This window comes from Gambusia affinis, linkage group LG15 (genome assembly GCF_019740435.1).
Source record: "Gambusia affinis linkage group LG15, SWU_Gaff_1.0, whole genome shotgun sequence".
Lineage (NCBI taxonomy): Eukaryota > Metazoa > Chordata > Actinopteri > Cyprinodontiformes > Poeciliidae > Gambusia > Gambusia affinis.
The window spans coordinates 14,807,382-14,835,096 of NC_057882.1; the positions used below are offsets into that span (position 1 = coordinate 14,807,382).

The 27,715-nt window shown below is 38.4% G+C and overlaps 1 protein-coding gene across 2 annotated transcripts; it reads left to right on the forward strand.

The window, feature by feature from the left end:
* The first annotated feature begins 578 nt into the window (after positions 1 to 578).
* LOC122844314 (protocadherin alpha-C2-like) lies at positions 579 to 26,785 on the forward strand. Of its 2 annotated transcripts, none has more exons than XM_044139615.1 (4): positions 579 to 3,383; positions 4,771 to 4,829; positions 11,803 to 11,888; positions 22,544 to 26,785. In XM_044139615.1, the coding sequence occupies exons 1-4, from the start codon at positions 840 to 842 to the stop codon at positions 22,855 to 22,857; spliced, it is 3,003 nt and encodes a 1,000-aa protein (XP_043995550.1). In that variant the 5' UTR covers positions 579 to 839; the 3' UTR covers positions 22,858 to 26,785. The 2 variants fall into 2 exon arrangements, with proteins under 2 accessions (XP_043995550.1, XP_043995551.1); XM_044139616.1 differs by having other exon boundaries at positions 11,803 to 11,941; positions 22,544 to 22,677.
* Positions 26,786 to 27,715: the final 930 nt, after the last annotated feature.

Sequence of the window (27,715 nt, forward strand, 5' to 3'; positions counted from 1 at the left end):
ATAATAATAATAATAATAATAATAATAATAATAATAATAATAATAAAATCAATAAATTTTAAGCCTTTTCTCTGCTTTGGGTGACTTTTCTACATGGAGGAAGAAGCATAAATATCTGACTAACGCTGTGGTATGAAGAACCTTTTTGGAAGAATTCATTTTGGGTGAACTATATGCAGAAAACTGCTTAACTGCGTTGTTAAGACCTGTTAGTAAACATGAATGGATATGGCAGTTAAGAATAGGTTTTTCTAAATCTGGGCCTGGAAACTGCCTATATATTTTTTCAGTTGCAAAAAAAAATATATTTATAACTGTAAAAAATGAATCATATCTTTTTCCCCCCAAAAAATAGAAATGGGGTTTCTTGGAATATTTAACAATCATGTTAAATTTCAAACTTATAATAATAATAATAATAATAATAATAATAATAATAATAATAATAATAATAATAATAATAATAATAATAATAATAATAATAATAATAATAATAATAATAACATTTTACTTTGAAATTTAACGTTGTCGTTTCCGGTTTTGCGCGTGCATTTTATCAATCTTGACGGCCTCACAGCTCCAGCGGCTGGGAAACACACCCGTCAGCAACGCGCATTGGAGAGAGGAGAGAAAAAAAAAACGCATCACAGACAAAGGAAAAATATGGGTGCTCCGTGGAGCATTGATTTCAGCTGGGCAACGCGATGGATGAGCCGCTCCTGTTTCATTCACCGGGAGACCAATTAGCCCACCTTCATGAGGTGCTGGGATGCGAGATACTGCAAGCAAAAAAGGCGGAAGGGTGCGTTTAATCCGTCTGCGGATCCTGTGAGCTTGCCATGGCTGTGACGGGGACATGCAACTGGACAGGGAGGAATGTGCCTTTTTATTATTTCGTGCTGTTTTCCTTATTTTGTGGCCTTGGGTTTGGACAGCTGCGGTATTCGATCACAGAAGAACTGGAAAACGGAGCTCTGGTAGGTGATCTGGCGCACGATTTGGGGCTAGATATTCGAAGGCTCTCCACCCGAAAAATCAAGTTAACCTCCAACAGCGGGAAGCGCTACGTGATTGTCAATCCCAAAAATGGGAAACTGCTCGTCAATGACAGGATCGACAGAGAGGCGTTGTGCGATTTGTCTAGCACCTGCCTCATTAATCTGGAGGTGATGGTAGAAAACCCCACAGAGGTGCACCACGTCGAGGTGGAGATTGTGGATGCAAATGACAATGCGCCGCAGTTCCCCAGAGACGAGTATCAACTGGAAATAACAGAATCTGCTATGCCGGGTTCTCGTTACCCAATTGAAAACGCTCAAGATCCAGATATTGGGTCCAATTCTGTCCGCATGTATCAGCTCAGCACAAACGAGAATTTCGCGCTGGTATCAAACAAACCTTCAATCAACACAAAGCACATAGAGCTAGTGCTCAAAAAGCCCCTTGATCGTGAGCAGACGCCTTACCACCAGTTAATTCTAAGTGCTGTAGATGGTGGAATACCTGAAAAAACAGGCATGGCCAAAATCAACATCCGGGTCCTGGACTCAAATGACAACGTTCCGGTGTTCGACAACTCGGTATACAAGGTAAAACTGTTAGAAAACTCCCCCAAAGATACCCTGGTGATAAAACTGAATGCGACTGACTTGGACGAAGGCACAAATGGAGAGGTTTATTACTCTTTCAGCAGCTACACTCCAGAGAGAGTCAGACAGATGTTCAGCATGGACACCAATACAGGTGAAATAAGAGTGAGGAGCAATGTTGACTATGAGGAGACCAATTCTTATGAGATGTACATCCAGGCAATGGATAAAGGCCCAGGTGCCGTTGCAGCGCACTGTAAGGTGGTTGTAGAGGTTGTGGATGTAAATGATAATGTCCCTCAGATAGTGCTGTCATCTCTCTCGAGCCCTGTGAGGGAGGACGCCCGTGCAGACACAGTAGTAGCCCTCATTAGTGTCACTGATCGAGACTCCGGCACTAACAAGCAGGTGACCTTAGAGATCCCAGCAGGCCTTCCATTCAAGATCAAGTCATTCAGAAACTACTACACCCTGGTTACCTCAGCCTTCCTGGACCGCGAGACCACTGATGCCTACAATGTCACTCTGAGTGCCACGGACGGAGGAAACCCTCCCTTGTCTTCCCAGAAGACCATACAGGTGGATGTGGCGGACGTTAATGACAACCCGCCACGCTTTGAGCAGACTTCATACACGGTATATGTGACTGAGAACAATGCCCATGGGGCCTCTTTGTGTACTGTGAAAGCTCAAGATGCAGACATCAAAGAGAACGCACGCATCACCTACACAGTGCTCAATGACAACAACCACGGCATTCCTGTCACCTCATATGTGTCTGTGAAGGCCGATACAGGGGAGGCTTATGCCCTGCGAGCCTTCGACTATGAGTCACTGAGAGAGTTTCACTTCCAGGTCAAAGCCCAGGATGGGGGCATTCCTCCGCTCAGCAGAGTTGCTACCGTCTACATCTATATAATGGATCAGAATGACCATGCTCCACTGATAGTCAGTCCTGCTGGCAATGGGACACGCTCCCTAGAGACGGTACAGAAGAATGCAGAGCCTGGTGCCTTAGTGACAAAAGTGGTGGCATATGATGCAGATGCTGGGCCGAACGCTTGGCTGGTCTACGTGTTGGAGACTGCTACTGACCTGGACCTTTTCAAAGTGCATGAGCACACCGGAGAGATCCGGACCACTCGAAGGATCCTGGAGGACAACTCCACTTCTTTTGCTCTAACAGTTGTGGTGAAAGACCATGGCGAGCCAATTCTCTCCTCTACGGCCACCATCAATGTGGCAGTCATGGAGGTGGCACCAAAAGTGGCACCTGATACCAAGAAAGTCATGCGACCTCATACCACATGGTTTTTGTCAAACGTGACTCTTTACCTTATTGTGGCTTTGAGTGCCACAACATTTGTATTCCTGGTCACTGTGGTGGTGCTCGCCATTGTCCGCTGCCATGCCTATTGCTCACAGCCAGGTTCATGCTCCTCTTGCTGTGGGTCACAGAAGCCTCCTCCAGATGGCGGGAGCAGCAGTGTGAATGCAGGCGGGGGAGGAGGTCCAGGGGCCCCGGGACAGCCTAATAACAACGTTGTGCTTCGAAGAGACCTTAAAGTGGAACCTCATTACATAGAGGTGCGTGGGAATGGTTCCCTGACAAAAACGTACTGCTACAAGACCTGCTTGACCGCCACCTCTGGCAGCGACACCTTCATGTTCTACAACACGGGTCGGCCTATCAGCGGCACCTGGGGTAGTGGCGCTGACCGTTTCTTCACTAGTGGAAGTGGATTTGTAAGGAGACTGAGTATGCCCGATGCCTCACTTCAGATATGCCCAGAGGTGGGTCAGTTTATATTATATTAAATGTAATTGTACATATTAGGTTTGTGTTCTGTCTTTCCATGTTGCTGCTCAATGAAAACAGGAAATGTTTGAGAGGGCAGTATGACTACCTTCAGTGGGGCTGTGTTTTTCACCAGTAAGATGTCATTCCTTTATGTCAAGTTTGATCCTTCCCTGTAGACTTCATTGCTTTCATTCACCTCCCACTTTGTAATGTGCAATCACACAGCCATGCCGAGCTCAGCACTCATTCTGCATTAGTGTCACTCCTGATGCTTTGCAAGGGACCAGTGCTTTTCCTGATGATTCAGAGATTTGTGCTTCAGACTTTGAGGTTGACATAAAATCTACACCTTCAGAAAAAAAACAAAAACAAAGCTATGTTTTGCCTTTTATTAGTGTCTCAACCATTTCTGAGTGTGACAGCTTGCTAGAGGGTAAAAGACGCAGTTATGGTGTAGTAGAGTTAAACACCCTGTTCACGCTTCATAGAATTTTACCTGATTTGTACAGACGTGGGATGTTAGAATCCATTATATTTAAAAGATTTAGCAGAGCCCTAAACAAGAGACTCCATCTGAATTGAGCTGAGTCACATCCATTCACCTGATTTCTAATGAAACTGGCTTTAGCATTTAATTTTACTAAAATATCTGGTCCGACTGATTGTAAGATAGACGTTTGTTGACATTGCCCCAAATTTCCACTTAGCCCTTTTTCACTTCTGTAATTCTCATGTAATAAAATCAGTAAGTTGTTTATTAGATATAAATGTTTCAAAGTCAGCCTAAAAAGTATGGGTGAGATGAACCAATAAATTCCCTTCATTGACCAACACGTAAACCGGTATTGGAATATTACCCAATAATGCCACGGAACGGAACTGTTTTGGCAATGAAGTTTCTTGCATTCTTGGTCTCAACTGTAAGGGACGTCTTCAAGGATCTTCCAGCTTTCAGACCAGTTTCATCACTAGCAGACATATTAGCTCGAGTTACACATAAACCCACACACACATCAGTGTAATAAAATACATGAGCACTCAGGGACACGGCCAAACCCTTCCAGCTTTCACATTTGAGCAAGATTAAGTAACGATCTGTCAAAAATCTGTCATATTGGCTTTGAGAAGCAAACATGTTTAAAATATGTGTGTATGTATGCTAATGTGTCTGCTTGTGTGTGGACACAAGTGCAGCCTCCTACCACATCCTGACCTGGGATGTGCATCATAAATAATTGATGAAACCATGGCCCAGCCTGCCTCTGCACAGTATGAGATCAAATTAAACTCACTCTCAACCCTCCCTGTCTCTCTCTCTTTCTGTGTGTTCCTTCCATTTTTTGCTTCTCTTCTCTTCTCCTCTTTCTCTCGATCTCTCAGCCGAAGGCCCCGAATGCTGATTGGCGATACTCTGCGTCTTTGAGAGCAGGGGTGCAGAGGTAAGCATTTTTTTTCCCCCTCCAACTTTTTATGTTCTCTTCAGCTGTTAGGCCTATTTTGAAATTTTTATCATAGTCCCATTATCATGCAAGTGCATAGTTTCTGCAAGTGAACTTATGAATACATTCTGAACGTTTTCTCAAAAGAAGTTCAGCGATGGTGACAAGGATTTTAGTTTATAAATGTAAAAGCAAGAAATGTATGCTGGATGCAATGTTTGGTACTGAAGAACAACTGGTCTTTAGATACCAGATTGATGCATTAAAGATGATTATTACATTCCTTTATTAATAATACAGGCAGGAACCTATCTCAGAACTGGCAATTTTGAGGTAAAGTGCAAAAAATAAATGCAACATTTACAGTCCTTTTACCTTCAGGTTCTACTTCAGTGAAGGCTTACAAAGAGTATTTTGTTAAGAGTAACTTAAACATTGTCACATTTTTTTAAATTACAACTTCAATAGATTTTATTGAGATTTTAGGGGCTGGACAGTCACTAAGTTGTGTATAGTTGTAAACCAAAAGGAAAATTAAACAAGATTGTATTCAAAGATTATAAAAATCTGAAAATGTGCAATGTATTTCCAAACGGCCACCTGGATCACACGAAATTAAATCCACTGTTCCAGATTAACTTTAGAAGGCATGCAATTACTATACAGAGCTCATTCGCGTGCAATTTAAATTCAGAAAAAATGAAGTTGTTCCATATAGGCATCCATCCATCCATCCATTTTCTGTTTACCCTAACCCTAATGGGGTCGGGAGGGTTGCTGGTGCCTATCCCCAGCTGCGTTCTGGGCGAGAGGCGGGGTTCACCCTGGACAGGTCGCCAGTCTGTCGCAGGGCAACACAGAGACATACAAGACAAACAAACATTCACACACACACTCACACCTAGGGAGAATTTAGAGAGACCAATTAACCTGACAGTCATGTTTTTGGACTGTGGGAGGAAGCTGGAGAACCCAGAGAGAACCCACGCATGTACAGGGAGAACATGCAAACTCCATGCAGAAAGACCCCCGGCCGGGAATCGAACCCAGGACCTTCTTGCTGCAAGGCAACAGCTCTACCAACTGCGCCACTGTGCAGCCCCCATATAGGCATATGAAGGATTATTAGAGAATATCAATCAATTTATCCAGACAGGTCAAGGATAAAGTTTGAAGCTTGGTTATGTTATAAAATACTATCCAAAGCTTTATTGTGTCACATGGTTTCAAACCAAACAAAATGGTTGCCATCAAGGCCAGGCCAGGTGAGCATAAAAAAAACAACCAGTAGGAGCACGGTTACTTATGAGGGACTTCAGTGTGGAAGAACTGGTTTAACATAACAAATAATTAGACTTCCAGACACTTTATGTAAAAAGTGGCTTTTTATATAAAGCTTTACAGAAAAATCAATTTAATGTAAAACTAACAAAAATGAAGGAAGAGTTGTTTTCAGTCTACTACAAGCAAATTAGGGGACGAGGCAAACATGTCAAGGAAGAATCTTTCATCAGATGAGAAGTAGAAATTGAACTTTTTGATCGACACGCAAAGTGTTGTGTGTGGCAAGAAACAGTGTGCAAACTGAAGGCACCATTGTCGAAATGTGCAGTTGGCGCCAACATAACATGGGATATTTATTGATGAAGCACAGCAACCTAGTAGAGTTTAACGCTGACTTTAAGCTATATGAAATACCCTCTTTACTGAGCACACTTAATGGGAAAAGATAGTATCAGCAATATCATAATATTATTAGCACAAGCTACTTTTGAAAAAGCAACACAGTGTTGTACCCACAGAAGGAATCAAAGCAGAGCCCGATGGGGAGGTAATGCAGTGAAGCCAATAAGGAACAGAACATCATACACATTATTAAATGATGGAGGCCCCTTGTACTTAAAGCACTGAATGAATAAATCAAGTTATGAACTCAGAAATTACCTAAGCGGAGCAGAGTGTGTTTGGCCGTGCTGAAATACTAAATTTGGGATTAAGCTACTGGGAATTGAGGCAGGAAATTACTCAAAGTATTTGTATAAAAGCCCAAAAAATTAACTACATTGTCAAAAGCAATTCATTATCACCAGGAGAATGTTTTATGCTCACTTTCGTAGCCTGTAGATGGAAGTAATTTTCCAGAATATGCTTATAGTTTATTGTACAAAACAAAAAAATGTGGATGTGTGTAAATAATATCTGCAGCAGAAGGCTGCTTAGAGCTGAAGGGTTGGATCAGAGGGCTTAACCTCTCATAATTTGAGTCAACTGGCCTAAATAAGGAATAAATAAATAATAACATTGTAAATGGATCAATAACTTTTCAGAAAGATAAAATGTATTGCTAAATCAAACTATACATATATTTTTTATTTTATTTTCTATTTATCCCTGTAAATTATGGCAATACTAAGCTGCAAAGAGAGATGAACTGAACAAAATGCTCTGCATGAAGGTACAAAGTGGAAGTTGAAAGGAACAAATTAGCATTACGTAGGTATAGGTATGAAATTGATATATGAAATGGTGTGAGGCCATTGGCAGCTGAAAGCTTTTTTAGAAGAAGAAAACATCTAAAAGGAGTTCCCTATCTTGGCATCTCTGTCCTATTGGGAGTAACGGACTATCCATGCCTCTCACATCACATTGTTTTTAATGCGCTTCCATTCTGAACGGTCCCTCAGTATTGGGATCATGGGTGTGGAATTCACAGTGTTCTGTTGCATCAAAACAGGCATATTTATTAAATTTTAAAACCAACTGATCTTCTGAGAATGGAATGAGTTTCCTGAAATGGTTGTGTATTTATTACTTGATTACAACTAACTAATCAGAAAGTACGTCATGCTGTCTGTCTGAGGGAATCTCCATCAATGAAGCCAACTAACCGTGATATTAAGTAATATTATTATTGGGCTATTGCTGTGATATTTGGGTTACAGTTGCAACATTTCTGTAGAAATGACACAAAGGCCTTTCATGTAGTTGAACTTTGCTGCAGAGTCTTATCTGACATTCACTTTCACATTCACTTCGATCTTACAGTGTCACATGCATAGTAGGGCAATGTCAGAGCATTATTTTCATATTTTGTTGTGCCTTTCTACAAAACTGAACTAGAAGTCAGATAAGCCTTAGTGTCTCAATGTTATAATAACTGCCTGGTACCACAGCAATCTACCAATAATAGTTTATTGGTTTTGTTGATTCACCTAGGTTTAACCAACCAATATGGGTATTCTAATATAGAAGCTAAATTCTTTTCGGACATCTTCCTACTCAAACTGAAAAAAGGCACAGCAGCATCATTTTGCTGCTCAGTTCCTTCCCCCAGCTCCCCTTCCTCACTTTCAGTAACCGTTTCTGGGTACGCCCCAGAGTTTGTTTGAACCTCTGTCCTCGTCCGTTGGAGAAAAAAAGTCTGAGCAGCTCCAGCTGTGGATCCAGTAATCATCTTCCTCTGCAGTGTAGTATTATATAGGTCATCAACATTCAGAGTGTCGCTCCCCCTCCCACCGCCCCTTTCAGTCTTTACGCAGGAAGCATGAAGGACAAAATGAGCTGACGATGACCTTTCTCAGATTATGAGATGCACACATGCATCAATTTCTGCTTTAAAGCCTCCCCTCCATGCATATGTGTGCATCTATCAGGGGGCAGTTTGAACTTATGTGAACTATGTCTTCTATTAAGTTCTCATAAGTCCTAATTACTAAATTAAATACATATTCCACACACACTAACAAGCAGAATATTAAAATTGCATTTAGACTGAAAAAAGACTCTTGATTCAATTTTTACTAGAACAATTCACTCTTCAAAAAAAAAAAAAATTGAAATATTGAAACAACCGGAGTCGAATTTTAAAATGGTTGAAGTCCCATAGCAACATAAAATTAAGAGCTTCTCCATTTGGAAATGAGGACAGCTGGAACATCAGGAACTAATGAGTCTCCCTTCCACATCCCCACGCTTTGTGCAAAACTCTCCTAATTTCATGCTATCTGTGCTTACCACAGACTTGTCCCGTCATCTGCTCCATCTAAGGTTGATTTAATTGGCTATTAGTGTTAATTTTTTATGGTGAGCAGGAGATCAGAACGCAAACGCTGCCTTCAAACACGACATGGATTAACATAAATCATCTCTGCAATTTGCCGCTGCCATCTCTTCAAATGACAACGCTTGTAACGTACGCAGATGCAGACGTTGCACGCATTAACCCTTAGCCCCAACAAGGGCGCGGACGTGTCGCTCTGCATTCTGCATGTTGCTCCAACAGTACTGACCAACGGTCATACCTGTCAGTATGCATCCACATAACACTTTCATAAGGTTAATTATTTTATTTGTACATACGTAGCAATGTATATACACACGATGGGTTTAGGGTTGGCGTAGTAGCTGAAGCTACATAGCTCTCTATACTGATTGTCTACTTTAGATAAATCAATAAACATATGTACTCAAGAAGAAACTTTAACAAAAAACTTAGATTTGCTGTCGGCGGAGTAGAATAATCTGACTTCATGGTGAGACAATTGTTAGCATAGTTACCTTCTTGCAAAAACGTCCTGGGCAACTTTCTGCAGGGAGTTCATAATCATCAACATGACGAGAAATAAAGGCTTGAAATATTTCACTGTATATGTAATATATCTGAGTGACAAAAAAAACAAACACATTTTCATTTTAAACAACCTGTATATAGGTTGTTCTAATTTTAACATACAGTTACTGTTAGAATTTTACCATGAGAACACATTCACTTTATCAGGTGCTAAAATTATTTATCTCATGCATGCAGAAAACACAAAATAGATGGTATTATTTCTCAAACAGTAGCAAAGTCTAATGAATAGATAATCAGGGAGTTAAAAAGAGAACAAGTAACCCTTTGCCTTTTTCCGTAGGTTATAAAAAAATCAATAGTGACTGAGGATGCTATTGATTATTAGCACGTGTGACCAGTTCTGTACAAGCAGGACTTACAATAATTAACTAGTCTGAAGCACTTTACTGTATGTTAACACAATGCCAAGTAGAAAAGACATCACTACTGACTGTAGAGGTCATTGCCTATCTACTTAGGAAGCTATTTAAGACATTTCCACCTACTTAAACTCTGTCGTTAAACAGTGAAATTGATTCCTCAGCGTTGCAAAATGCTTTTCCATTTTTCCAGCAGTAGACTTGTTGGTGCTTTGAGCCCCAAAGCCAGCCCTTATAGTAATACTATAAATTGGGGGGAAAAAACAAAAACAAAACAAATTTCCAAAACACAGAACTATACAAGAATTATATTGTCCAGTCACTTTTCAGGCCTTAGTCAGTACATAGACTGTTTACTTTTTCCCGTGTTTCTAATGTCTAAATTCATTGTTTTACATATGCCGCATACAAGATAATCAATAAATGCACTTTTTATTTGACGTTGTCAAAAGAAAATGTTCAACTTCCATATTGGACAGTCTTAGTGAAAAACAAATGTTCCGAGAATGGAGTTAAAAGTTTAAGTGCTTTCGCTGGAGCTTTCACAAACTTCCTAGCAAATCTGTTTTAGCAAACTATACCATCAACAGTGGTTTGACTTTTATCTTCTTCTTTCCATTAGTGCACCCTGCTGTTCTTATGAAAATGTGTACGACTGGGGTGTTAGTATAAGCATTAAATTCTCAGAGGAAAACCTTTCTATTTGTGTAACACAGAGCCAGAAGGGAAGAAAAACCTAAGCTGACAAAAATACAACTATTTCCCGGTAAATTAAAATATCATTAAGGAGTTGATTTAGGTAATTCTTTTGACGCAAAGACAAATCGTGTATAATATAGATTCATTACACTCAGCGTGAAATATTTTAAAGATTGTGGCTGCCGAGTGATGAAAACCAATAACTCAGTTTCTAATAAAATTTGAATATTGTCATATTCTGTAATTGAGAATGACTATTCTAATGAGTCTTGTTTTTCAGATTACAAGTATCTTTTGAAAATAACAACCTTTCAGCAGGCTTAAGCATGCTTTTCGCTATGCCCAGATTTATGGATTTTTTAAAAATTCATCTTTATGTAATATTCTAATCAGAATTGTTGCGTAGAGAAAATAATTATGCTTAGAAGACAGCCTTAAAAAATCAATTTGTGTTTAATTATGTTAACTAATTTGTTTCACTTTGTAATTTACTGAGACAAGCAAACTTTTCAGTAATGAACATGACTGTGCATACTGTGCATCTTTTAGAAGATTGTGAAGTGAAACCCCATTCCCTGCAGTCCAGCCTCCAGAACACTGACTACAACTTGCTTTCCTTGATTGAGCCACTCCTTAACCAGATATTTTGGAGGTGAAAGTATAAATTAGGTGGGAAAAAAAAGCTAACGTGTCAAAGACTGGAGGAAGACTACACAGGCTTAGAAGAAGAGTTTACTTCATAAATTCTTCAGCTTATCTAGAACTTTCCACAGTCATTGATGATTTCCGGGTGTGACATCATCTAATTGTTATGGTTCACTGTGTTTTATCAAGTCTGTACTCAACATTGCCATCTGCCAGGAAATTCTAGCATGTCGTTCCTCTTTCTAGCCTGGTAAAACTCAGACCCTTGTCGTACAATTTGTGTCATGCAGGGTCTGGGTTCTCGGCTGTTGTGAAATGATTGTTTCCTGGAGGCGTGGACTTTGTCAGGGTTTTAAATTTTACTCAGTTGCTAACGTTTGCAATGCTGTAAACAACCGTCCCTCACTGCAAAGGGAGAAGTGCCGATTAGAAAGATGTGGCTAATGGTAGTTCAATATTTGGAAGCATAACGAACACCAACTGAACGACTTCCTTTGCTTCCTCCGCTCCCATTGCTAAAACATGTTCATTTACTTTAGACCCATGTAGATCAAAATGAGAAACACACACACACACACGCAAAAATAAAAAATCGAATTTGTCAAATGATTGTTTGGATGTTGGATCTGTCTTCTAGTTCTGTCCACATGGAGGAGTCTTCGGTGATGCAGGGTGCCCAAGGGATGCTGGTGCAGAACTGGCCTACTGTATCCAGTGCTGCAGGTGAGTGGCAGCACTGCAGTAATCAGAAGGCGATGCACAGGATTTGACATGAGGTAATCTCTGCTGCAAGTCTGGGAGAAAAAAAAAAGAACAATAACAAAAAGACATATTCAACATATTTCAACAACCTGAATCTAAGATTCTAAGAGGTATTTAGGAAAACACATCTTTAATTTAAAATATTGTAATGCTTCATTTAGAAAAGAAAAAAAGCATTCTTGCAGATTTAGCAGATAAATATCTGAGAAAAAACCATCACTAATTTGACAAAAAAAAAAAGCTTAAAACTCCTGCAAATACAAACAAGTAAAGAAAGCGTGAAACTTTACAAATTGGGTTTTATTAATTTCTTGGATTAGCGGCCATAGTTACCGCGGTAAGTTTTCAATCTCAAAGGCAAGCTACCAGCTTAATCAAGGAACGGTTCTTTTTATCTAACTCTGAGCATTTATATGGATGAGTGAACGCTCCAAAATGTCAGTCTTCTTCTTTTAATAACCTTTATCTGAGGCAACGCTACAGGGAAAAACAGTAGCTCCATAAAACTTGCAACGCAAACGATATGACATCCTTAAACAGGAATATGTTCAGCTGTGAATTTGCTCTAATGTCTAAAATTAAACTTTGCTTTGATTTTACGGGTTATTCGACAGAATTATTGATTGGAAGTCTGCATCAGCTGGAACTCCAAGCTGATGTTGATGCAAATCTTAGATGAGATGCCAAATGCCCAAGGTGCTCATGGAGAGCCACAGATAAACAACAGATTCCTCCCTTAAAAGCAGCCGGCAGCATGGTGAGCTGCTGCTCAACAAATGCTCTTATTTTCAGCTGGAAATCACTTTTCCTGAGTTGGATACAACATTGAAGATACATTTCAACTTTTAAGGAGTAGTGGAGGATCTTTGGAGTGAGGTTCTGCATCTTTCAGTCCAGTGAAAAAAGCATTTGGCCCCATCCAGCTTTCTTCTATTTTTTTTTTATTATTTTTTGTAAGCTCTATGATTCATATGATCAAACAAATGTTAATATCAGACAAAGATAGCCACTAACTGCAAAGAAAGATGAAGTGTTCAGGACAAAAAGAAGCTGTCCAAACCAATGTGGAAGCCTCATTTCCCATCTTTTTTTCTAGCCACACCCAGACCTGGTTACAGTCTGACTTGTAGAATCATGGATTCATTCATGTTGAACTTGTCTGACCACATGAGGTATTCTAAACAATCTAAAAAAAACACACACAAAAAAAAATAAAATAACGTATCCTACTCCAAACCAATGCAGGAGTTATTAACCATTCACCCGTCTTGGTTTTAAAGGAGTTATTTAGTGGAGAAAAGTACAAATGTACGTAAGTCTTCATCAGTCGGAAAGTGGAAGCGGACCGGTTGAAACGAAATATCAAAATTGTTGTCCAACAAACCTCTGACCAATTAGACAACACTTTGCACAGAGTGTTGTACCGATTTCAGCACTTTGCATGAAATGTGCTGGGGCCTTAAGTCCAGTGGCAGCATCTTCGCCTGTGTGATCCTTGATAATATGCTGTCTGGATGCATGGACTAACAAGCTCCCAATCTTGGTCAATAAAGTGAACTGTCGAGTTTGAGGATGGCTCTGAGGTTCTGCTTGACCACAATTCAAAACTCACTAACTATGGTGCACTGTGTGGCACGCTGGATAAAGCAGGAACCTCACGTGAGGAGACCAACAGTTCTAGATGAAGCTGCCCTGCATTTGATTTCCAGCCTGGTTTCTTTGCTGCCCGTCTTCCCTCTTTTATCTCTGCCTCTGGTGCAACAACAGGGCCAAACTACTTTTCTTTTTACAGGCAAAGACATTTGGCCCCAGAATTGACCTGCAGAGTGTTGCGTCATTTGCAGAAACGTATACCTCTGAGCTAATGACTAAGACCATCTGGTACTACTACAAGTTGTTGAAAGTGGCAAAAAATTGACTGGAATATGTTTGTGAATTTGTTGCAACGCTGCAAAGTGCTCCCTTCCCTTCAGCTGAGCTTCCCTTCATTGATTTTCTGTCCGGCTTCAGGAACTTGAACAGGCTTGGAGACTTCAAGGTGAAGGGTAGCATGACAGTCAGTGACAGATGGTTTCTTCCTCCCTGTCAGTAGTTGTATATATATATTTCTTTTTGTTGAATTTGGCAATATTTTCAGAGCTTAGGCAATGACATACTTTTAGCAGAGGTTCAGACTTTTTTTTTTTTTTGTTTGTGACACATTTTCATCTTCTGTAGTTGCTACAATATCATATCTACAGTTAATCTTTTGCAATGATGAACTTGTCCAGTGTGCTGCTGTGCACCGAAGTGCAGCATCCCTTAAACTCACGTTTTATATAAGCGATCCTTGGCTCAGATGAGGGAGACATGTGTTTCATGCCAGAGGGAGAGGCAAGCTCTTATCAAATATCGGGGGTGAAAGAGACAGAGATCCATTAAAAGCAGTTTCGAAAGAGAAAGAGCAAAGGAGGCGTATGAGGGAGGGGTGGGGGGGAGAGGGAAATGCGAGGTGCGGGGGGATGGAGGAAGAGAAAGGTTAAGAGGATTGTCAGGTTCCTGCAGTGGTGTTGTTGCTAGGTAACGGCATGTGACTTGTTGCCTGGCAACGCACTGTCTAACTGAGAGATTGCTGCAGCAGCCGCACCCACCATCAGTGGGGAGCGGGTGAAGGCAGTTTCCATCGCAACCGGGTGTATCTCTGAATGGAATTTTTGCAGACAGGAGTGGGAGCAGAACGAGGAAGAAAACTCAGCCAGTGTGATATTAGGCGGAAAGAATGGGAAGTTGAGATGATTCTCTGTGGAGAACCGGGGCTTATTTAGGTCTATCTTGCCTCGGATACGTACGATGCGTGTTCCCATTCATGCCTGACCTCTTGAGGGATTCACTTGAAAAATAGAGCTGTGTCAAGACTGAAATTAAAGTACCCTATTTTTTTTTTTTTTTTTTGTCATATTTAGGACATCAGGTTAGGCGAAATGAGGCTTCTTACATCCTCCTCAGGTGTCATGGCAACATCCTCACAAGGAGCTGTGCTTGACCTGCTTACCAACAGTTACACAATAATCCATTTCAGCTCATCATATGCTGAAATAGGCTTATCTCCGGAAATTTTCTAAACGTGTCAGAGAAGCGGCAGCACAGAAGGCACAAATGTCGTCATGATTGTACCAATCTGGAGCAGGACCTGCTCTCACACACACATGGACACAGACGAATAGTTCTGATTATTATCAATATCCTAATTAACAATGACCGGGATGAGGGTTTGTCATAGCAACCCGAGAAGCTCCAGGGTTTTTCCAAGGTACTGCAACAATACTTGATTAGAGCTGCAGCACTGTGTAAGAATTTTGAATCACCCCTCTATTTCTGGTAGTGCACACTTCCAAGGAGCCAGACTTTCTTAGAATCTTTGGAAGTGGTCCTATGCAAAAGTTAAGCTGACTTTCTGAAAGTCTTTGAAGGACTCTCTTATAAATTTGATTTTTCAAGAGATTCGATTTGATTTATTTAAGAAAATAAGCAATCAGTAGGACAGAGAAAACATGTGCATACGTAAGCAAGAACAAAATAACTTGTTTACCACTGTTTTTCGGTTTCAAAAGGAGTAGGAAAAAGTGAAAACTTATTTACCTCAATTTAATGAAATACATTACTTACAGACTCAATTTTCAAAAATTTATAATTGAAAACCATGTTATAATATTAATTTACCGATTGAATATACTGTGCTCAATATACTGCGTCAACAAATAAATTAGATTACACAGACAAAATGGTCACAAACTAATTCATAAGAAGATAAGAAAATCTACAGATAATCTCCAGTCTTATATATGACCTTCTTAACATGACCATTATTTATTTATTTATTTATTTATTTATTTATTTATTTTTTTTTTTTTTTATCCACACTATTTACTTTCTGAAGCGTAGAAAAAAAAATCTAATCAAATTTTATTTGTTTAGCACATTTCAGCAGCAAGGCATTTCAAAGTGCTTTACATCAAATCAAACACAAAAACACAATGCAACATAGAATCAACAATCAAAATACAACACCAAGTCAGATTCCGTCAATAAATTTGCAATTGATTACGTTTCAAATACAACTCTAAACAAGTGGGTTTTTAGTTGAGATTTAAAGGAAGTCAGTGTTTCAGCTGTTTTACAGTTTTCTGGAAAAAGCATAAACATCAATAGATTATCCAGTGTTGTTCCAGCACAAAGCAGTTAATGGAGCTGAACCCATTTTAAATTGCATTTCTGGCTTCTGTGTTGATGGATCAAAATTCAGCACAGAAAAGTGCCAGCTGGTTATAGTCTATCATGAAATATGCTCTTGATAGAGTGCCTTTGGTGATAACCTTATTTTTCAGCTTAATAGTTATCCCTTCCACCCTGGCAATCCAGCAAAATCCTACCTGGCTGATAACAAACGTTCCCCAAAGGATCAGTTTAAGGACTAATCTCTTGCCTGTGCCAAGACCCACATGTGGGGGGAAGTGTCAGAATCCTGCACATAAAAGCAAAGCTTGTTTAAAATTTTTTTGTTTTGTTTTTGTTTTTTTCCCTTGATTTTATTTTCCTTTTTTGTTTTTCCATGTCTTATTAAGCCACATTTACTGTCAAACCTGACCTGGCAGGAGCAAGATCTTTTTTATATTGTGAAAAAATTGCATGAAAGCCGACATTTTACTTTGGTATATTTAGAAATAAAGTGTTTTTTTGTTTTGCTTTGTGTTCCTCAAAATTTACATTTGTTGATTAGATTTATCATTTATTGCCGTTGAAATTGGTTTCAGAATAACGTGACAAATTGACGTTGAAGAGAAACATGCATATCAAAACCTTCATAGTATCTTTAGTTCATAAGTTCTTTTCTTTTACTGAAACAAAGTGTTTTTGAGATAAAGAGGCATTTGTTCCATCTTTGGGGGTTTTGGAGAAACAGAAAACCATCCTTCACACATGTTATGAGGAATTTTATATAAAATAAGTAATTTTCCTTGTTAAGCACTGCTTTTGACCTGCCAACTGTCCACTCACTGCATTTGCAAGTAGAGATAAATGTCTAAAAGAGACCATTTGATCCTTGTGATTGCTGTGTTTTGATTTTCGCTGGTGACTCAGTTATTGAAGCTAAAATTTGCTGTTGAAATAAATGTGAGGGAAGCTTACTTTTAAGTTGATTACAGCTCTTAGAAACCTCTAATTAATAATCCATGATTTTTTGTTTCCCTGTATTATGAATATGACAGACCCATTTGTTTTAGGCACGAAGAGCGAGCAGAATGGTTAGGAAGATCAAAAATCATCTCAGAAACTTGCTTTTCATCTTCATAACAACCTTCAGTGGCAATCTCAGTCTTTTCTAATTTAACAATTTAAACATAGAGTTTACTAAATTTTGCATTTAACCAGCATTGTGGCGCTTTGGTTAGATGAAATAGAGAACGAAACAATCTAGTGAAACTAGAGATAAGTATGTGCAAATGCAACACTTTCTTATTCTGCAAATAAGAATAAGAACTATAAATTAGTACCAATGGGTACCAAAATATTGTGCCACTAACCTTATTTTTGGTCTACATTTTTTAGAGTGCTACTATAATAAAAGACAAATGTGCTTTAAAATTTGTGGTAAAAATTTGTTTACAAATGTACTTTGTGGATGATCACATATGTATAATTGTCCACCCAAATACACTACTCTCAGTTTTATCTATTGTAAACTATATCCTCGTGTTAATGAATAATCCCCACGACATCAGAAAAGATTTAAGCCAAGAAAATCTACTGTAGTGTAGCAAAAGACTGACAATAAACTGCTTAAAACGTTTATGTTTCATCGATATCACGGGTTTCAGAGAGGAAAATGATTTAGTCAATTGATTATTGAGCTCCAATATGTAAGCTTAAATATAAAAAAGCACACTGCAGCTCCAGTGACAGACTTTTCACAGGCCGTGAATTCATCAGCAGATTTTGATGTAACATCTGGACCGCGTGTAATATTTGGCACTATTATAGAGAATTCCTGCGCGTCAAAAGTAAACGCAAAGTTTCTACCTTCATTCACTTGAGAGTGAGAACTATTGCATGTTGAAAGACATGATGTAGATAATTTGTGCTAAATTCTTCTGTGCAGCAAACTGATGTGTTGCAATAAAGTCATTTTTAAATTGTCTCCTGTGGCACGGTGAGCATTGTCACTAAAGTTTACGGTAAAAAATAGAAATCGTATTGTCCGTATTATAGCTATTAAAAAAATTAAACACGGTAACATGATCTAATCACTTTTATGTAAAACAGAAAAAGTAACCAATGTTTGTACCTCCACTGAAATGCATTAAATATTAAACTTATAGTAATAATTATCATCACAATAAAGCTGCCAGTTGTTTTCAACTGCTTATCCTGTAGAATTATAATATTTTTTTTGCTTTTTCTGCTCTGCATAGTGTAATTCAAGAATAAGTATAACAAGCTGACATTAGCTCATTAATTAGTCAAGCTATCTGCTCACACAGCAAACCTGCATTGGCTTACTATACCTTATGAACTGCAAAGTGGGAAATGTTAGCAGTTTTCAAAACCTAACTTGCAATAACTTCAGTTTAGCTTCATTTTATAGGTAAGCAGCCCAACTCTACACATATCTTCTTTTTTTTTATTCCAATTGCCTTCTGGTATTTTACAGATCGTAATCTGATGTTTATTTTAATAATGTTTGCGATCATCCACAGATGTAATCTGTTTCTGCTAACCATGGATATCATTTAAATAGGGGTTCCAAACGCCGCTGTGTTTTGCTGGGTTTAATACCCAGATTAAGTGCAGACGAACAGACCATGTTCTCAAATTTCATAATCCTCAGAAACAGACATCATTAAGGCATTACGGCAATGAGTCTGCTTATAGTGACATGAGAGATGTAATGGTTGATCCATCAAATTACCTCAATCACACTGTTAACATGATTATTTTGACTTTTAAGTAAAAATTTTATTTTATTTTTTTAAAATTACTTTGAAGTTTTTTCTTTCAAAAACACAAGACGAATGTGATTTAAATTAACGTGTTTTTTTCAATGTCTTCTCATTTTCTTGGAATTTATTTAAAGCCTTGAAATATATATTTGTTGTCTATTTTTCTTCCTTGTGGTGCAGCCACATTGCATTGCTACGTTGCTGCATCATACAATAACCCTTCCCCTCTCTTAATCTGGAAACATCAATTGCTTCCATCATTGCATTTTAGGGGGCGAGATAATCAATTTGCAGTGAGTTGTGGCTCAATATCTTGCCACAGGTCTCTCTGTGATGCGCCCAGCTTTTCATTGAATGGATAAACGTGGCAGTTACGCAGGGCTATCTATTGACTTGTGCAATCATGTCCATATCGCCCGCTCTTTTTGTAGCCAGCGCATGATATTCCTCCTGTTGCTGAGGCGATTTAAAGCGAGAACATGCACCCGGTTGTAGCAGATTTTTTTTTTTTTTTTTTTTTTTATAGTTTTGTCCTGGAGGGACGGTGGCTAAAACAATTTTAGCACTCCAGCAATGTCATAAATAGCCTACAAAGGAATTGAAAAAATAAAAAAGAAGAAGAAGAAGCTTTTTGCAACGGCTCATGTTTGATCTAAATAAAATCCAGATTGAAAGTAGGTCAGCGCTGAGGGAACTGGTGTGGGCCTGAGAGCACCATGTCTGCAAAACCCGCCCACCCCCATCCCTGCTGACTGCCTCGCTCTCACGCGTTCTCTCTCTTTTCATCTTATCTAATAACCCCTTTGCATTTCACTCTGAAATGTCTGACCTTTTGACTCCAACAGGTATATTTTATTGAGGTTTTTTTTTTATTTTTATTTGTTTCCTTCAAAATAGGATTTATTTATTTTTTCTTGGCTTGCCAGCTGGGTTAGTTTCTTTTTTGCATTAGAGGCTGTGAATCCCTGTCTCTGGCCTCCTACGTGGTGGGATTATGTAGCTGGCATCATCTAAACACAAAAACCAATCACACTGGCACATTAAAAAGCTCTCTGGGTTATTACCTTGCCTTACCTTGCTTTTAGTCATCGGGGCCAAATTGCAGTTCTAAAAATAATCACTCACTGCTGTCACTTCTAACAAATTGTAATGCAAGTAATAAAACTTAGTAAATAAATTAAATAGAGCCGATTCCAAGGTCGTTATAAAACCAAAAAAAAAAAAAAAAAAGTAAAAATGTGTCTTTGAGGTTTCATAAATGACAAGATTTATCTTACAAAACTATACTCTGTGTAACAATATTCTATTCATGCATGGTCAGTTTAAGTATTTTAAGGACAAAATGTAGTTGCCAAATATAACACTGCTATCACCTAATGATCAATTGTGGTATTCTGTTTCGAAAGCCCATTCATATATTGTCTGTCATTCTGTTGTTGTTGTTGTTGTTTTTTTGTTTGTTTTTTTATTATTATTAAATATCAAATCTCCGAAATGCTGCTACACAAACAACTGTTGTGGAAAAACCTTCAATATTTAAGAAAGTCTTGCTGCTTCAAAACAAAGTATTATACAACTTAGTCATCAGATGAGCAGGGCTAATATAGAACTTTCTTTCTTCATTCAAAGTAGGCCTCTTAAACATAGAAACATCTAGTTATCAGATTTAAAGAACTCAAATAGTACAGCGGCCCTATTTCACCAGACAGAAGTTGTGTGCTGATAGCCACCAGAGAGCACTTTTTGAGGTAGACTTGACCTAAATATGATGACTTATTAATATTGTAAGACTGTATGCCATGTGATTTTTCTTCAAGCTTATAAATGGATAAAGTGTTGTTTCTATTGAGGTGAGAGGGCACTGTGAACTCGATGAACTCTTCCAAAGAGCTGGCTCTAAATTTCCAGTAAAATCTCTACACCTAGACTGACCATCTATCTCCAGCTCCATGAACATGACCTCAAGATGCATGAATTTGTCCACTGGACACCCACATGAAGGGAGAATGTACACACGTCAGTTTTACCATTAAATATCAATTAAATGGTACTCTGTACTCTGTACCATTTAATTGATTACTATCAGTACTTTTTTAGTACAACTTTAACTCTCAGCTCAGCCACTGCCTTATTTTCTGTGATTGTGACAAAAGCACTAAGTTGTTAAAAGAAAAAAAACTGGGTATTTTGGGTATTTTTTTATGAAGCTAAAGGAATGGAAAGTGGGAGGTGAGATATTTCCGCGTCTTGAGTCTGAAAGTTGAAAATGCTTCAAAATATCACACTGACAAATCAAAACGTTTTTAAGCTGGATGATTATTTGTTTTAGTTATTATTTTCAGTTTCTTATTTCTTCAAGGACAAAATTCTGGTTGAAATCAGCCAAATCTTAAAGAATAACTTGAATATGATAAAGACACGTGATCAGATCTTAGCCTACATTGAATTCCAACCAGCTGCCTCTATTTTAACAATGGTTTTCTTGAAGTATGATTATATATTCCAACATAAGAAAATACACAATATTTCATTCATGAGATTGAGGATTTTTTTTATTATTATTTTTTTTTTTTTTTTACAGTATTTTGGGGATAAGCTGTTAATGCATTTTGCCTTCTAGAAAAATACAGGTTTCAAAAGATATGAAGTTTTAAATATCTATTAAATAACAGCTAAACAGCAATAGGTATACAGTCATACCAACAAAAATAACATAAGTAGTCAAGTAATGTTTACCAGTTTGTGCAGTCGTTATTATCTGACACGGTAATACATCCAAACGAAAACTCAAGAACTGCTTCTTGTTTTACTCCCAAAACAAGTGTCTAAAATATTGATAAAGGGTGCAGAGCCTAAAGCACTCACCTTCACATGCAGGAGCCATAAATATTACCTCGGAGCATAACAGTAACTTGAAAGTGTTTTACGAAACATACCGCACTTTCACAAAAAATATTGTGCTGCTAAAATTTCCTAAGATTATTCTATGACCTTTCTATTAACCAAAGCAGAACAGCCTCTAAGGCCTCTAAAAAATAATAGCTCTAGCTCATAAAAGACATTCAGAGTAAAGCAAGGATTCAGAATATACTGTAGATGGGAGCTGCTAAGCGCACAATTCAGCAACCTCTGGACAAACCACTTGTCTCCTAATTCAACACTCGCTAACAGTTGCTAACACAGTCTGACTGTTCGGAACACTTAGTCTTAAATCACTGGAAATTGTAGCTTGTCAAAAAAACTTGAAAATGATAAAATATCAACTAATTACTCAGAAGGTCAGTCTTTGAGACGACTGTCACAACAACTCTCTCAAGGCTAGCTTAAAGTGTGGGGCGTAAAGCAAGCTTGGCTTTCTAATTGAAGGTTATTATATGAAAAATGGGAATTACATTTGTATTTTTTTTTACCATTTAATTTTAGGATATGGTCTGCGTTTTTCTGAATTTTCTGCCCATTAGCTGGAAACTACTCGTAACATGAAGCATCATATTTATTGTGGTGACATGTTTCATGAACTTTCACACATAGATGTCCAGCAGATTTCTTTGATAAAACAGGCAGTTCAAATGCTACTCACATTGAACATCTTTCATTTTTATTATGTTTTTTTTTGTGTGTGTGTGTGGGTTTTTTTAGATGGAGAGGGCGGTGGGGAACTCTCTCCCCCGGTGGGTGCTGGAGTCAACAGCAATAGCTGGCACTTCCGATACGGCGCTGGACAAGGCTATATCCCTCCTCAGCCTCTGAAACCTGGAGAAATTCCACCAGAGGCCTTCATCATCCCCGGATCTCCAGCCATCATCTCCATCCGCCATGACCCGGGCCCCGTGGATGACAAGGGTGACTTCATAAGCTTTGGCAAGAAGGACGAGGCCAAGAAGAAGAAGAAGAAGAAGAAAGACAAGAAGGACAAAAAGGATAAGGGAAAGGATGACAGCGGGGATGATTAGAGGAGAAGGAGGTGACCAAAAAGCAGAGCTACCAGTTAATCTACCGTACCAGTTTCAGAGCCAGAAAAATAAACCAAATGCACAATATAACCAAGGGGTCTCCCTTGTGCCATGTTTGCATAGACCTTGTACAGTGGCCAAAGGCTCGTTTGAGCAGCCTTGGCTCTCACATTAACTGAACAACAAATATTCCTAATCCAAAGGCTGGACCAAATTGAAACGAAAACCAATTTATTCATTAGCGTAGCCTTCCTGTGATTTACCATCCACTCCCCCAAGCCGCTATCTGCTTTATACATTTGACAACAGAAATGCGCCATAGATGGTGCTCTATTTGTATCCGACCACTGTCGGCTGAAGCAGTTGATGTCAACGTCTCTGGCACTCTTATTTCTTGCCAAGCCAATGTGAAGTGAAAGCCAAACGGAAACTAACAAAACGACTGAAGTAGAAGCTTTCCTCTTCAGTATTACAGAGGGCTTATAGGAATTCAGAACATGAAGTCTTTTGTAAAAAAGAAAAAAAAAAAGAAAAAAGTTATAATATTTCCTATGTATCTTTCATCAGACAAGGACCTTTGAGAGTATGAGGTAGATGAGAGTAGCTGGAGCACGCTTTGACAGAGCTGTCTTAATGGAACAGCACATTGGACGGGCTGAAGACCTGCACTGAGTTGCACTCGCTGTCCTGCAAGTTTGTCCCCAGGTTAGTTTATAAGTAAGGGGCTTCATAACTCCTAGTTCTTTGGGAATTAGTAAGTTATTGAAATTGATTGTACAGAGTTAGTTTTATGAGTATTTTGTCAGCAATAGCAATATGCTGCTATGGTAATTGTTAAAACAGATATGCGACTAGACTGATGGGGAAATAGTATAACGGTTAAAAGATAAAAGAACTGTTTTTGTCCATTCTCTGCCAATTATTCTTTGCTAACAATTTTCTGAAGCTGCTGTGATTTTTTTATCCTATTTGTTTTATTTATGTGTTTTCTTCTTTGGACTGTTCTATAACTTAAACATGCTTAATCTCAAAACTCCTGGAAGTGAGCGGAGCTTTTGGGTTTATTGCCTTAAATTGATTTACGGTTAATAAAAATACTTTTTCTCTATCATGCATATGCTAAATGAACTATAGTCTGAAAAGGAATAAAATCAGGGATTAATAGGTATACCTCCAACCCCTAGGTGGCAGCACAATGCTTCCAATAGATTATGGAATGTGAGGGATAGGCATCTGCTGGCACTAATATTATGATACATATGCCACATTGGTGGCATTAAGACTGAAATTTATTTCAGGTGATTTTTTTGCTACAAGGGGTTGAGCATTTTTCATGTTTCTTTACATGCCCCTGTTGTATTTTTAACAAGTCTAAAATAGACATGATTGTTTAGAGTCAGCATTGAAAGCTAATTTTATTTTATTATTTTTTTTCCCGTTTGGCTTAAATACAGCATCTTAAGTTAATTGTCAACACAATAATATTTTACCAGCTTCAAAGAAAAAAATACACTAAATGTTGACCTTTAGCTGGTTGACAGTGAAAGATAATCTGTAGAAAATGGACAGAAACATAGAAATGCACACCTAAGGGTTTTTTTTTTTGCTAAATTGCTAATGCGAAAATGTGCTGTTTGCAAACAAAAAAGGGAAAAATGCTACTTTACTGTTCGTGAGTGCAGTTGTGTTTTATGTATCAGTTGCACTTGCTTTATTGCTTGCCTAATTATATAGTTGTTCCATAGGGTAACGCTGAATCAGACTGTTGTGGTATTGCTTGTCAAGTGGGAATTGGAAATAACTAGGGAACTTACATGCAGCTTATACGGACGGCCTCCAAACTATCCTCTTAAAACATGGCAAGGCTCAATATGGTCTTAATGATACACCCACTCAAACTAAAATTCAGACTCTTCTTGCCTCACACATAGAAAAAAAGCAACAAACACTGTCTACCAAATAGGACACATAAAAAAAAAAACAAGCTCAGATCAAGAACCCACACTACTTCCTGGAAGCTAAAGAACTGAAGGCCAGTGCTTAATAAAAGAGTGTATTATATGGCTCAGAAGCAGAAAGGTTGCTTGTCGCTTCATTTCTGTTCAATCCCTCCGCCTCTGTCTTTGAATGTTAAGTAGTTGTTCTTCAAGCTCTGCACCACTGCCTCAACTGCTTCAGTGCTTGTAGGATTTGCTTGCCCCCGCTGCCTGTTTCCTCCCTCGACTCCTCAGATCTACATGGTTTGGCCTCTTTCGAGTCGCCCTCCTTCAGTGAACTGTGCAGTTTTTACATCGTATAACATTTGTGTATATTCATATAGCCACACATAACGACGCAGGAATACAATGCAACACACTCGCGTTTGCTACCCCTTCCCTTGGGTTCGGGTTCAGCTCAAAGCGAGCTTGGGCGCTTCTGCGGGCGACTCTCACCTTCTGACTGTTCATTGTTGGCAGCTCTGTCACCTCTTGCGTGGGTTCCTAAGCTTGGCATAGTGAAGACGCCTGATAGGTCAGCAGGACCTCAGATTATGCCCTTCTGGATGTGATGGAGAGGCAAAAAGAGGAGATGGAGGGGAGCAAAAAGCCTTGGTCCAGCGCAAAGGAAAGCAAAATCGGTGGGATACTTTTGTGCGAGGAAAGACATTGGAGTTCCTCAATAAGAGCTGATCAACTTGGGTTGATTCAAATCACTTACAAAGAGGGTGAAGCACAGTTCATCGCCAGTGGAAATGGACTAAGGTTTTGATTCAATTAAGAGATGGGGTTGGGAGTTGGGGGAGGGGAATCAAACTAACTGGGGGTGAAAGTGTTTGTTGTGAAGTCATTGGTGGTCAAATAAAAAAAAAAAGAAAAGAAACAAATTCTGCTATTATTCCTACTGTTGTTATTATTGCTTTATTGCTTTTGCTGAAACAAGGTTGCCCGGAAGTGCCATGTCAAGTACCAAACTTGAGCGGTGAAATGTGAACCACTGTTGGCCAGACTGTTCGAAGCAGTAGGCATCAGGACAAAAATGATTAAAAGCGCCAGAAAATTTCACCTCAGTGTTCCTTTCTTTAGACCATCGTATTGCCAATCACCATTGGGGTATGTACGTAGGTGCTGCTATATGGCCCCATCCCTCCCATTCTCCCTGATTCCTGCCCCCTCTGCGACTTTCTGCAGACATACTTCTGTGCTGTCAGATCACCAAGTGGCTGTTTGCATGTTGTAAGCAAAGGAAACAGATTCTATATAGATACTATATATACATAGATATGTTTTTTTTTTCTTCTCCAATGTGTATTGGAATACATATAGATCCGATACTAGAAAATACACCCATGTTGAAAGTCATCCATCCAAGTAAACACACGTCTATTTCATAAAGAGACTATTGCGAACAGTAAATTGTGGAAACACAAATAAAAGATTCACATTTTTATCCTGCTGAAAACAACTTCAACCTACTAGATATACACGATGCTGTTGTGTTATATTCTGAAAGGCCTTTTTTTTAATGTTTTTACCCGTACGATTTTCATAGCTAAGAAAATCAATTCTTAAACTTGTGTTGAGCTTTGTAATGATCAACCAAACACTGATGTGAAATAGAACCATTTACTCATCCTGCATATCTGTCTGTTGCTCAGTAAAAAAAAAAAAAAGTGAAAAAAAATGTATATAAAAACATAAAATGTTGTAAAAAATAACGATAAAATTGATGTATTCTCTGCTTGTGTATAGTGAATGTTCCTCAGTCGCTGGGTGCGGGAGCTGTGACTGGCTCAAACCGGTCCACTGTGTCCGTACAGATCTGTTCATGACTTTTTTGTACACCTGCTAATCATTGTTACAGTGATAATAGTGGTTCTTATGATTTCATCAATCTGGTAATGTGTTTTGTTAAGAAGTCACAAATAAAGTTTTTTTTCTTACATATCTTACAACTTGTCAAGCGTTTATTTCGGTGTCAGATGTCGTTTCTGTTTCAACTAACATTTACAAATAATTCGAGATTTCGTCTGAAACTATAAATACAATCAATCAATCAATCAATCAAACTTTATTTGTATAGTACATTTCAGCATCAAGGCATTTCAAAGTGCTTTACATCAAATCAAACACAAAAACACAATGCAACATAGAATCAACAATAAAAACACAACATAGTCAGATTCCGTCAATAAATTTGCAATTGATTACGTTTTGAATACAACTCTAAACAAGTGGGTTTTTAGTTGAGATTTAAAGGAAGTCAGTGTTTCAGCTGTTTTACAGTTTTCTGGAAGTTTGTTCCAGATTTTTGGTGCATAGATGCTAAATGCCGCTTCTCCTCGTTACAACACACTAGCAAGGTCAGGCTAAGGACAGTGTGAGCCTCTGGGGCTCAGCGTGTTTTCGTACCATATCTTTAGGAGTTTCTTTGTTTTCCATATTGTCACCTTCCTAAAAGAATGGCCTAAGTCATTTTTTGCCAAAAGTGGATTTGGCAAATATCACAACCTCTTTCTGCCCAAAATATGTTTTAGGCAAAAAAAATTGTCACTTCTGGTCAAAAAATTTGTTATTTCAGGAAAGTGGCAATATGCAAGTTGCACTACTAACTAATGTTCTGCAATTAGGTACACATCTACTTCATGTTGTTTTAACCATTTCCACATTTGTCTTCTCTAAAAATTTATTTTATTTTTTTTCCAGAGATATCTAGAAAATTACCTAGAAATATTGTTGCAATTGTCTAAGATCTGTTTAAAGCATGGTTATCTTAGATGTGACATCATTTTTACATTTTGTGTTAGTTATCTCAGTGAAAGTCCAACACATAATTTCTTTGAAAAAATAAAACATAGCAAAAAATAAATACTCCATTGTTG

Bases quoted from the DNA above. Each gene is read 5' to 3' on its own strand.
- LOC122844314 (XM_044139615.1), top strand. From the start codon at position 840: ATGGCTGTGACGGGGACATGCAACTGGACAGGGAGGAATGTGCCTTTT. The intron at 3,384-4,770 runs GTGGGTCAGTTT...TCGATCTCTCAG, and splicing joins CACTTCAGATATGCCCAGAG to CCGAAGGCCCCGAATGCTGA. The intron at 11,889-22,543 runs GTGAGTGGCAGC...GGGTTTTTTTAG, and splicing joins TACTGTATCCAGTGCTGCAG to ATGGAGAGGGCGGTGGGGAA.